The 13233-nt window shown below is 37.6% G+C and overlaps 1 protein-coding gene across 2 annotated transcripts; it reads left to right on the top strand.

Moving 5' to 3' along the window:
• Positions 1 to 1951: 1951 nt before the first annotated feature.
• Positions 1952 to 6819, top strand: tank (TRAF family member-associated NFKB activator). Of its 2 annotated transcripts, none has more exons than XM_078261806.1 (8): positions 1952 to 2100; positions 3001 to 3142; positions 3417 to 3525; positions 3699 to 3769; positions 4538 to 4590; positions 4692 to 4810; positions 5299 to 5693; positions 6368 to 6819. In XM_078261806.1, the coding sequence occupies exons 2-8, from the start codon at positions 3044 to 3046 to the stop codon at positions 6536 to 6538; spliced, it is 1017 nt and encodes a 338-aa protein (XP_078117932.1). In that variant the 5' UTR covers positions 1952 to 2100; positions 3001 to 3043; the 3' UTR covers positions 6539 to 6819. The 2 variants fall into 2 exon arrangements, with proteins under 2 accessions (XP_078117932.1, XP_078117933.1); XM_078261807.1 differs by lacking the exon at positions 1952 to 2100 and adding an exon at positions 2107 to 2352.
• Positions 6820 to 13233: the final 6414 nt, after the last annotated feature.

The following is a 13233-nucleotide window of genomic DNA, read 5'->3' on the forward strand; positions in this document are numbered from 1 at the left end:
TTCAGTACACACTGACGTCCTTGTTGGTTGTGGTTAACCCAACAATGTTCATACTAAGCCCAGTTCCTGTACAGGGGGTCAGCTATGTAATGTGTGCACACACATAATACAGAATACATATATATATATATATATATATATATATATATATATATATATATATATATATATATATATATATATATATACAGTATGTGTGTGTGTGTGTGTGTGTGTGTGTGTGTGTGTGTGTGTTTACAATTCCTTATTTGTGCTTAAAACTATGCAACACGTGGGAGGTCACAGTAAAAAACAAATCTTTGTTTAGAAGATTAATAAGAAATAAGAAGAAAAACATCAGTCAAAAAAGCAAAGGGATATTAGTGAGTCATGAGTAGTTAAACAAATTCAGTTGAATAGGCCTTTTTCACAGCAGACATTTTGACTTGTAGTAGGAAAAGCATCTGTCTGAATGTTTCATTCCTTGCTCTTTGTGCTCTTGGTCTCTCTACCTGAATAGTTCTCTTTTCGTTTTTGTTGTTTGTTTTGTTTTATAAAATAACGTTGTATCTCTTAATATTCAGTATAATGGTGTTGTAGCATCAATTCCACCATTGCAGATTGATTTTCATCCTGGTATATTTCACTCTGTCTTCTAATGTTTATTTTTCTTGTGCTAAATAAAGATGTAATAAAAAAGTAGGAAAGCACAGGTGTTACTGATGACTGATTTCTCTATGACAAGTCAACATGTCTTCTGTGAAAAAGGCCTCATCTATTATGACTCAACATAGAGATTTTTCACTGCCTAGATATTTCCAAAATAAAAACATAAAATATAGAAAACACCAATTATTAAAAGTAATTTTTTTTATTTTATTTTTTTTAAATTTCAGTTGGATGATTTAAAAATAAGTGATAACTCTTACAAAGTTTATGGGCAAAGAACAGTAACAGGATTTAAACGTTTGTTGTTAGGCTCCTGTTGCCTCCAAGCCATTAAGTACAGTGTACAGCACACTTCAGATGGCAGTTTAATTGTATTTTACAGACCCAAAATATCACCTGCCCAATTTCTTTTAGTGTTTGTTAGTGGTAATTTGATGAAACATCCTTTTTTTTTTAGGGTTATTTATGATAGAGCACAAGACAGGGCCACAATATTACGTAATAATGCAGGACACAGTTGATATTCTACTTTAGTTGTGCACATTTCAGAATAAATTGATAAATCTAATTCACACACAGTGAACCAAGGCCTTCTGAGGCCTCTGGAAGTCTGACTGGTGCCTATGTGGCAGTTGCCCAATTTGCCCTGATTGTAATCCAGGTTATATGTGTTTTTTATATTGCTTTGTGTTTCTTGTATATCTTCTCTTCATTTGGTTTATGTTTTATGTAAAGCATTTTGAATGGCCTTGTTCTTGAAAGGTGCTATACAAATAGACTTGAATTGTCTGTTACCAACTAAGCCAAGCGGGCAACTTCCCAGACCCTTTAAGCCCCAAACTCACTGCAGGGAAATTCTTTTTTGGTAATTTAATTAATTTCACTATGCATTATTGCATTATATTAGCCTAGCTATTATTATTGTTATTATTTTGTGCTCACATGGTACATATTCCTAAATAGAGTGGTGTAAAATAGAATTACCAACAGTTCATGTTTTGCCTGTGGGCCCCCTAAAAGGTTAATCTGGCCATTACAGCTGTAGCCTACTTACAATAAGGCAGGCTCAATACTTTCTACAGAACTTTTTGAACATGCAATAATGTAAGACAGAGTGTTGGAGAGTTAAATGAGCACAGCGTAACTCGAGTTTGGGGACAGTTTTCACATGCACAAAAGTCTGTTTGCAGACGCGTAGGCTGGAAGAACCCTCAACCAGCTAACCACCAAGCTCTCCTCTGAGCTCCGCGCTGATTGGCCAGGGTCGAGTAAAGGCGGAAGTCTACAAGCAAGGGGGATTCCCCGAGGGAAGTTCCCAACTCAACTAGGCTATGTAAAACATCCATTGCCATATCCTCTCAGGCGCTTCGTAACTTTGCATCTGAAGATTAGGCGGGGACGCTGCGGTGGTGTCAAATAATAAATTCGACTTTAACAGTTACACGAATGAAGGTAAGAGGACAATCACTCACTGGCAGCGAGGGGAACTGATATTGTGGAGTTGTTGCTCGGTCGCTTTATCCGCAACCGGTTGAATGAGATATGGCTAACCGGCCAGTTACGGTTAAAGGAACACGGAACTGTGTGGATTAGGGTTTGAATGACACTTTAAAGTGCTTACATGCTGTGCCTTGGTGGGTTCCAAAGTTAGTGTTAATGAAGTGCAATTCCTGTGGCTTCATCCAGCAGCCGGTGGTGTGACAGGTAACGTTAGTGTGTTGCTATGACATGTATAATGAAGATTGATCAATAATTGATGAGCAGCCTCTTTCTTATTTTGCACTCAACACGTCCATGTTAACTTGTATGGTGCAGCACCTGCTCAAAAGTTGTTTGAAAGTCTGTACTAACAATGGACAAGAACAGACACAAATGTAAGGATTGTTTAGGTCAGTGGTCTTATATCTGTGCAAGACATTGACTCCATACATTTTTTGTCATTACTTTTCAACGACTCAGTTGCTCATCAACATCATCATTTATAGAACTAGAACTAGAAGGCATCGACTGTGTGATTGTTGTAAATGTCAATATAATTTTGCTGTTGCATGTAAACTGATATTCCATTGGAACTGTCAATAATCGTTGTTAATAAACAGCGGTTAGGAAGTATGTTAGTTTAGTCACTGCAACAGTAGCTTACATAAATCAACCAAGTAACTTGATATCACTAAGGAGTTATTGACTTCTTTTTATCATGTTTAAAGCGTGCAGAGACACGTTGACCGTTGTGTGTGTACAGTGGAAACATAAAACTAGCAAAAAGGGTCACTAACTAAAACAAGTGCTGTCTTTGGGAGTGTGTATTGTTGTAGGTAGGCTATGTTTTAAAACATGTGATTTCACTCACAGGGCTCATGTCTGCTGTGTCAGGGATGACTGTGGAGCACACGGCATGGAAAGGAACATCGGAGACCAGCTCAATAAAGCTTTTGAAGCTTATCGCCAGGTCTCCATTGAAAAGGACAATGCTAAAAAGGAGCTGCAACAAATGGTAACGACATGAGCAGAAAAACCTGTTCTAACTTTGTGTGAAATAATCCAAACATTACCAATATAGAAAAAATTAATAACTCACACAGTGGGTTTACTCGTTTTATTGTTGTTGACAGTCAAATAGCATTAAATCTGCTTTGAACATGATTATTAATAATATATGTATATGAAAATGTGACACACACACACACACACACACATGATGTATAGGAATAGACCAGATTGCAGATATGTGTGCTAAAAAAAATAACAAAAAAAACGCATTTTTACAGAGTGAATTTTATGAGCGATACACTCAAAAACTTCAAAAGCAGATAGAGGACCAGCAGCAGTTGATTTCAAAACTTGAAGCTAAGTTATCAGCAACAAGGCAACCATCAGGTTAGTGAGACGTGCCAGGTGATCTCTCTGTTTATATGCCAACATGATAATCTACTCTTCTATTGCATTGCATTCTGGGTATTGACATTGTATGACAATATTGATATTGTCATACATTTTTACTGAATCTGTTCATGTTTAAACTGTTAATTTTCACTGTTTTGGATTCCAAGGAGAGATGAAATGTGAGCCTGCCAATCATCTCCTTGATGGGGCCAGTGCTCTTAAGAAAATACAGTACCCGGTATGTTTGCTGTGCTAAAGTGTGCTCTTTCTATGTCTACACAGTTTTTTCTTCATTCTCACGTTTGAAATCACGAATACATACAGCTTCCTGTCACATACAAACACGTTGATAGTACTTCTACTTGTGTCAACAAGGATGTTAAGAAAACACATAATACCAATGGGAAATTAATAAAGCAGCAACCATGAGGCTTAAAATATAGTTGATCCATATGGGATTCATACTATCTGACAACTTTTGAGCATTGCTGTTGTGACTGTAAGATCTCAGCATCATCCTTTAGTCAGTCTGCAAATATTTCATTGAAATATTTCTGACCCTTGTTTTACAAAGCTCTAAAGCTGCTTTAGATGACAGATGATAGTTAAGATACATTCTATCCTTGTTTAGTAATTATTTCTAATCAGAAGGAAATGTCCATATACTTTCATTGTTTTATTATGTTTAAATTCATTTGTTTTTCAAAGACTCAAGCAATCAAGGAAAGCTAATATTACATTGCTGCTGTAATACTATCAAACCCTCTATTTCCCTCCACACAAGGTGTATCCACTTTCACTTCACCAGATGGTGCTAGAGGATAATATCGCTTGCACAGTCAGCAGCTTGAGCTTTATTGTTCATTATTTAACAGGCCAGGAAACAATTTCCACTAGTAAATGTAAAAAAGTTGTGATGTGTAAATCAAACTGCAGATGCATTAACAATATGCCTTTGGATAATTGTTGATAATGATCACTATAAATAGTAATGTCTTTTTTACAGGAGAATATGGTCACTGTTGCTGTGGCTCCTAATAAGCAAGTCAGCGTTGACTAGTATGTGTCTCTCCTTCCACAAAGACTTTAAAATAAATAAATATCTTGGACATTACAGTTAAAGAATAGATTTTTTTTGTCACTCTTTATTTATTTGTCAGTCAGAACATGCTGGATGCATTTGAAGCAATTGAAGGGAAATTCCGGCAGATTCGCTCTCTTACCAGAAGACAAAAAGATCACCTAAAAAGATTCCATGGAGGAATTGATGCATCAAACGGTAACATTTACCAAATATTACCTGTTTTTTTATATTTTATAAAAGAAAATGTGCTGAATTGAAATGGGTTTTATATGCCATAACAACCTATGAGTTTGCTTTGTTCTTTATGATAGCAACACCTTAACTAGGACTACACAAATGCCTCATTACCTTTTTGAACCGTGGCTGACCACCTCTGTTTAAAAAAGGGTTGATAAACACATACTTTAAAATAACAAATGCATTGTGTTGGTTCTAGATACTAGCTGCATAATTAATAATGTAACTATTCATAAATTATTAATTATTCATAAAATATATATATATATATATATACTGTACATTTATATATATGAAAGGGGTCCAGGATTATATCTTAATGTATGCAACTTCTGAAATCGTTGCCTAGCTCAAATGTCATTAAAGCCAGCGCCGGAATACGTTAACATGTCGACTGAGACAGAAACTCAAAATGTAAAATCTCATGTTTTTCTGCCGTCTGACAGATCAGCGGTTCTCCATGCCCATCCAGTGCACAGACCGTACAGCAGAGGCAGAGACACCCTTTTCCTCAGCGCTAAGGTCAGCAGTGGATATCCCACTCCCGCCTACATCTCTGGCGTCCCGCGGTGCCAGCCCTGAGGACAGGGACTTAGTAGACTCTCTCACCAAACTCAGTGTCAAATTCCCGCCCTCTGCGGACAGTGAATATGACTTCCTGAACAGTACTCCAGAGAGACACATTGGTCTGACCATGCCCACAAAGCTGCCTCTCAGTAGTGTCCCCTCCACATTAACAGAAGAGGAGCCCGTTGAACCCATGCCTTTTGTCTACCCTTCATCCCCCTCCCACTCAACATCATCTTCGCTCTCCCAGGAGAGCGTACGGGGACCCCAGCAGGTGAGAATCACAGGAGAAGGTCTGCGAAAACTAGTAGCAAATTATCAGTCTCTGATTGGTCTTTGCTAATGGAGGAGTGAAACAGTGTGAAGTCCATAAAAAAAAATCCCCTTGGCTTAACTTGAAACGTATTACTGTGTAATGTGTGCTGATTCTTTTTTTTTTACTTAAGCATGGATGCTCTGGTTATAATTGGCATCTTTGCTGGAAAGTGTAAGCCAGATGGAAGCACATTACAGTGTCTGAATCTAATGAAACAAGTACGATGGTTTTGTAGGATTTTGCTCATGTGTATAAATGCCTAATAATTAAAAAAAACTGTGAATAACATGCAGTAAGATCTAAAAGTTGGTCCAGTTTTTTATAGTATGATTCTTTCCCTGGAATATATAATATTATATCAACACAGGCATTTATAATAGGCAAGGCTGGTTTGATGGTGGGGTTGAACACATAAATAGGAAGATAATTAAACACTTGAGAATAGCCTTTTTGCCTTTACTGTTGCTGAGTATTTGTGCAGACTATTGGGTTGACATGTACTTGTATTCCTTAAAGCAACAGATACTTCAACTTGAAGGCCAAGTGGTCCAGCATGCTTCAATAGAGTGAGTGTAAGGATTATTAGGAGCATGAATAATATATTGTTTTCTTTGGTTCATCCCGCTCTGCAGCCTCTCTGGAGCCCTGAGCTGTGTGATGCAGTTGACGTGGGGACAGAGCTAGCGACGCCTCAGAGCAGCAGTCCCGATAAATGTGCTTTCTGCCACGCTGTGGTTCCTCAGGACCGAATGAACAGCCACCTCTACTCGCATTTCTCTCCTAAGAATGAAGCCAACAATTGACAGTGAAAGCAGAGACTGACAGGCCCCTGGTCACAATTACTCCAAGACTTACTGTAATCATGGTCTAGTCCTGCCTGCCATGAAGAACATGCGCTGTAAAGGATTTGAAATGACACTGCAATAAGACTTGAATCCCTTTATTTAATAGTGAAGAATTGAATGGTACACTTTCTTGGTCATTATATTTTTCTAATATCACGCTGAGATTTTACTCTAGTACTAAGTGACGATGATGCATAATATGGTATATATGAGCAAATAAAGCCGACATTTACTCTTTACATTTTTTATCATTGAAATCGTTTTCAACATGCAAATATAAAACAGGTTGGGGTACTCTTAAGTGTATACATACATAAAGTCATATTGTGGACAAGATGTGTATTAACGTTCTGCAACATGTTTATACATTCCTATTTTTAAACATAAGGTGCATTAATAACAATTTCCTATTAGAAGAAATAAGATTTGCTTTGTAAATTTGCAATCCTTTCTGTTGACGTAAGACACGTGCCTCCTTTTTAAGTTAGCAAGTTTTTATATCTCGCACAACAACGTCACGTATTATAAATGCATCGATCAAATCACTCAAACGTTAACAAATCTTTTTCAGAACGGTTGATATGCTGATTAGCACTGTTTTCACTAGCATTACATTCCCTTTGTTTTTTCATGTTATATCCTCCAACCAGGATAATTTAAAGCAGCTGTGTGTCATTCTTGGTGCAGAGTTGGAAAAATTTCCAACTTTTAAATCATTTTAAAAGCTCGTATGCCATGTATTCATTAAAAGTGATGACAGATGGCAACACACGTGACATGATGCATAAGCTTATTGTTAAATCAGAAGCCCAATTACCTTGCTATTTGTATAGTAATGGTTTTACCTCAAGCAGTATTGCACTGTACAGTATTTATGTAGGCACATTTATTTTAATAGACAAATGAACATTATATGACGTTTTCACTCCAATAATGCTATACAAAGTGATAAAATGGGACATTCCAGATGTGCCGGTTTCAAATGAAATTATAGATAGAAATTATATATAGAAATGATATATAAGTAATTAGTAGTTATGGGAAAATATGACAGTTTTAAAAAATTGTATAGAGACTAAAAAGTGAAATACAGGTAATTGTAATTTGGAAATGCGCATTATGTTTCAGGCACTGATATAATGTACACTACCTATGATATGACTAAACCCAAGTCTTTTCTAAACAGCAGCATCAGCTTTTGACTTGGGCAGTATTTATTCACACCTTTGCAAACAATTGCAGTGATTTTCACCATTCAGCGTGATGATGTTTTTGGACACTGTGTGTGTTGAAACATCTTGCAGCCCTTCAGCTATGGGCTGGTAACACTTGGGCTGGGTAGATGAGCTGGTGTGAAGACTGCAAACAACCCTATTTCTCTCTTTGCATCTGTTCGGTATTATAACTTTCCAAAATCAAATACTGCTTAATAGACTGATTGACCTGTCATATCAACCTTAACTGATATTTTTCTCTGCACATTTAACTGCGTTTCATAAATAGCTCAGAAAGGGTGTAAAATATGTGCTATAGTAATGCTATCAACTATTCCAAACTAGTGAGTCATTAGCCTAAGATAATAGAGCACTGCTAAAACACAACACATCAGTGTCCACATCACCCACACTGAGGGGAGAATCTATTCATAGTTTTTGGCAAATACATATCCCTAATGATCCTCTCTGGTTAATCTGTGAAGAGTTGAACATTGTGCAGCCTGCATGCTTTTCTCTCTGGGATCATGAACAGCTGCTTGCTCATAATTATGTTGTCATTCATTGTTATTTGGAAGAGGAAACTCGTACTGACAGCTAGGATTTTTTTTGTGTACTTTTGTGCACTATATATTTACCCGCTTGTGTATACAGTAGTGTGAACTGTTTGAGAAAGGTCCACTTTAGCTCTAATGCATTGTTATTGCCATAATTTCCAGTAGAATATGAGATATATCTGCCATATTTCTCATTGGGACATTTGCTGCCAGAGGCAGTAGATTTGAAATAGACTTAAGAGCTGTAAAAAATAAAAGAAAAAGGACATAAAAAAGGAGAAGGATATGGATTGAGATGGAGAAGTAGCAGGCTGATTACAAGGTGTCAAAATTGCCAGGGGCAAGAAGGTGAAAGCAATCAGGGGTGAGAAGAGTGCAGCATTCGTGAGGGGCAACTAATTATCCATCTCATTTGTGGAGAGAAGCATTTGAGGCAGCTCTAGCCCACTGAATGGTGACAGATTGGTGCGGAGGAGAGGGGAGGTGTTAGAACAATGGAGCCCAGCTCACCATCATTACTGCATGCTAATCAGCAGTGCTTCTGCACCACCAGTCGGTGCTGCAGAGAGTTCGGGGAGACGGGGAAGTCACCGGCTTTAGGGGACCACAGTCATTTTCAAGCAGACAAGAGAGAGAGGAAACTAACGCCCAGTAAAGGTGTTGGCACTTATTGTGCTAGTAGGTTATACTTTGCAGAGACTGATCTCTGTGGCCTGCATTATCAACTTGTACTTGCAAGATGAGCTGATGGTACTGGAGTGTTTTCAAGTGGATTGAGTGGAATAATAGGTCACCAGGGTGTAATACAGTATATACTATGTGGTAATGTCATCAAAAAATGGAAATACATATTAGTATAAGTGTTGAGATCTTAGACAATGACAATGTCATTTAAATGCATACTACGGTTTAAACATAAATGTCCATGACACTTAATAAATGCAAATTGAATTTAAAATGATGAAAATGAACAATGACAGAGAGAAGTAAGCAAGCATAATAAAAGGAACATGAACATGCTATATCAACAGAAAAAGGAGAAAGAAATAACACTATTTTAGGGATTTACATTTTTTGTTTTTAAATACATTTTTAAAAGATATAGTTTATTGTCAGAACTGCAGAACTTAACTTATTACTTATTATATTCAGATTCAGCATTATCATTTCATGAAATAATATACTAATATAATAATGTACCAATAATAATATACCAAAGCTAGGTTGCATGCATGCAGCACATCTCTTAGGGCGTCAATTGCTTTATTAGTTATATTCAGCTGTATGTAATATACGGCTACAAGTGGGGCTTCTACAATAAATGTTTAAAGATGGATGATGCAGCAGCTGTATTTTCTGCATTAAAAATGTACACATATTCTGTGAAGTAATAACACATTTTAATAACCACCGTCTAAAACATTAGTTTTGTCACTTGGTAAAGTTGCAATATCCAGTGTTGATTAACAAAATGCACTATTACATTAAATGTGCAATTCATATTCCACTCCACAAAAAGGTAGCCCCAAAAATCAAACACTGGAACCTGTTATTACTACCAAACTGCTTGACAGGCCTTTTTGACTTACACTGGGCAACAACTACTATTGTTTCTGATGCTTATGATAGTTTAAAATAGTGAAAATGATTATTTTCATATTTTTTAAACTCAAACTTCAATTATAAGTGTAAATCTACTGGAATTTAATATCCTTAAAATCATGTATTTTTCCTTTAAGTAAACATTTTTTGGTAGTAAAAGCTGTTCACCAGTACCTATTCTTTTTTCCTGTTTTGCTCTCTACACCTAGTTTTAAAACTGTATACAATATACACACAGTAGGTTTTCCTTCACAATGACCTTCAATAGCTCCTGCATTGTAGACATCACATCAAATATAATAGTTAAACAACAATAATATTTTGAATATCTCAACTTAACAAAATAAATAGATCTTTATTGGCCAGTAATAGGATTATAATTGCAGACAATAGACACATGAAGCACCATTCCACTAAGTCATTATTTTCAACAATTACTCTTGTAAATATTGAAACAATGGTTTTCAGATTGTGCCATTGCCAAAAAGGGGGAAAAATAAGATTGTTAAAGGGTTTAATCAAATCGTAAAACAAAACAGAGAGATAGCAAGTGGATTAAGGTCACCTGACTAGAATGCCCTCTTCACATCAATGTCATTTCGATAATTAACAACTTTGGAGGGAAGCATATTCAACTGTGTGTGCACTGGTCACCGTTGGCATGAGAGACTGCCAACTCTCATGGCGTTGCGAGCTGAGAGTATCACCTCACAGTTGTCTTGCCATGCGTTGGGCTCCTTGTGCTCTCTGTGCAGCAGTGGTGGAGCTGACTTTGTGTTCGATTAAATGTGTTGAAGCCATTGCTGCCTGTGCAAAGTCTCAGAACAGCCTCCCCTCTCCATTGTGTTTGTTTCAGTGCTGGTCTGAGAGCCCTGGTTTCTGGAGCAGAGATTTGGCAGTCACAGCAAGTGATGACAGAGGCAGTGGTGAGATCGCACCCAGAACCCCAAAGGAGGCTCACATTTCAGGCGGATGGGAGGCTCGTTCAATACATAGAACACAAAAGCGCTGATCAGTGAAGATGATGCCATTGTTTTGACGATCTCATTGTTCAAAGACTACTTTTATATTTATTTTTTACTTGTGGAGGGTGGGAGTGTTGGACATTTGTAAACTTCTGAACTTTTTGAAAGACACTTGACTGCCAATTTGAAATAACTTGAAAAAGTCTGGCCCTCAAGATGTCATCCTCCTGTTATCTTATTGTCGCTGTTAAATCATCGTAGGTTGTTTTTTCTTCTTGACACATGGGGGTGGGAAAGAGCATGGCGATGTTTGTAGAATGGTAACTTGCAATTCAAGGGTTAAGGCAGCATGAAAGAATCCATTCTCGGTTTAATGACCTAGCCTTGCTGGGAGCGGGAACGACAGGGAACATGCTCTTGACTTGTACTGAATTTGCCAATTAACACCTCCAATAACAGGCTGCCTCTGAACATCACCAATGTAGAGAGAGGAGGAGAAACTCTCATGCACTTTGTTTTTCAGCCTCTGATCCTGTAATGATGAGGTCTATGATTTCTTCATACACTGGAAATAATTTTTGCCTTATACACTGCTTGGTACATTTTCTCTCATAGTACAATTTCACATGAATGTTGCAATGGCTTTGAGATAAATCCTCCCTTCATGAGCTGTGTAGTCACTGATTGGCAATGATGTTGGAAATATTTTATTTTTCCACGTGCTGCTTGAATCCTTATGTAGTTGTTGGACATTCTATTTTTCGCACATGCCCATATGGCCATGTGCAGCTTCAATTAGACACATGGCTGGTAGATACACCGCACTTGATTGGCTTTGTCCTTTCTTATTGTTAGACATGAAAATACAAAACAATAGATATGTCCTCAATAGATATATCTGAAAAGATCTGTCCCCTCAAATAAGGTTCCCCATTCTAGTCACCCCTCTAGTTTCACACATGCTTATCAGACTCCCAAACAACACCTAGTACAGGTGTGAATATCAAAATCCCCAGTGAAAATCACAGTGGGTACTTGTGTGTTGTCCTCGGAGTCCTACATGCAGCAGTGGCTTTGCATCGGGGCTGAGATGCTGCTGGCTAACAGCAACTGCAGAAACACCTTTGGCTAAGTGTAAGGTGGACATCCTTACACCAAATGTGCTTAATGACTGAAAAACCGCCACCCGGATCTAATTGAAATGCTGCCAAAATGTACAGTAGCTGGTTATTGCCCAGTACAATCACACCATAACACAGTAGTTTCACAATTCATTAGCAGGTACTTTAAGAATATACAATAATTGAAAGATGGCTGCATAATTGATAGCAGTTCACACCACATGGAAAGTGCAGTGATCCATCTAATGATAGTAAGACAAAAGTGTGGTGTAGTGGGTTACGACGAAGAAGTTAACACTTGAGGTGTGAGCTGTGTACAGTTGTGACGACAAAGGCCTTGTCCTAACACTTTGTCAACATAACAGATACAAACACTGTGAAGATGTTAGTCATATTCATAGCAGTAGGACTGAAGAGATTCACAATGTACCTCCTCTGGGTTAGCAGATCATCGCTCTTGTATTCTCACACTGACCACCTTTGTGTCACAAGACGAATATGAACCTTGTTAGAGATGCTCCATACAAATCAATTCATTTATTCAGTGTTAAGAAACCATCTGGCTTGATTAGAGCTGAAAGTCATCCTGGCAGGCCAGTTTCCCGACTGACGCCTCATAGAATTAGTGGGAGGACGGCTTAATTTACCAGAGTACAGAACTTATCATCTCGCTGTATTCTTAAGCCCATAGATATAAACTGAAAAGTCCTCCATGAACTCCATTTACCTCCAGTCTTTGTTACAGTATTAAACAGATTCAGCATATCTGGGTGGTTGTTTATTATTCTTAGATAGTGAGATATAACACTTTTTGTGTTCTCTTTGTGGTAGCTGTGAAAATGGCACGCCATATGTAATACACTTGCTTGCTGTTGGTCTTGCCAATTCCCCCCAGATCAGTTATTCTTGTGCCAACGCTCACACTCTCTCTTTGTCCTTGTGATTCGATAGAGCTTCGTGGATTGGATGGCTTTCTTTTTGATGCTGTGTCTGGTGTTTAGTTGTTGATTTGATGTCACTTGCGGCCCAGTTAGAATAACCATTTGAACCAGAACATACGTGTTCACATATACCTCCAAGCACATTTGTTATAATCAGTCAAAGATAGTTAAGGCACTGATAAAACAGGAGGAAAGAAAAGTACATATAGTAAACAGGAAAGCAGATAGGTATACAAACCAAAGCATGCTCCTG

This window comes from Sander vitreus, chromosome 11 (genome assembly GCF_031162955.1).
Source record: "Sander vitreus isolate 19-12246 chromosome 11, sanVit1, whole genome shotgun sequence".
Classification (NCBI taxonomy): domain Eukaryota; kingdom Metazoa; phylum Chordata; class Actinopteri; order Perciformes; family Percidae; genus Sander; species Sander vitreus.

Excerpts from the sequence above, each read along its gene's own strand:
- tank (XM_078261806.1), top strand. The coding sequence starts at position 3,044 with ATGGAAAGGAACATCGGAGACCAGCTCAATAAAGCTTTTGAAGCTTAT. Across the intron at positions 3,143-3,416 it reads AAAAGGAGCTGCAACAAATG|AGTGAATTTTATGAGCGATA; the intron begins GTAACGACATGA and ends GCATTTTTACAG. Across the intron at positions 3,526-3,698 it reads AGCAACAAGGCAACCATCAG|GAGAGATGAAATGTGAGCCT; the intron begins GTTAGTGAGACG and ends TTGGATTCCAAG.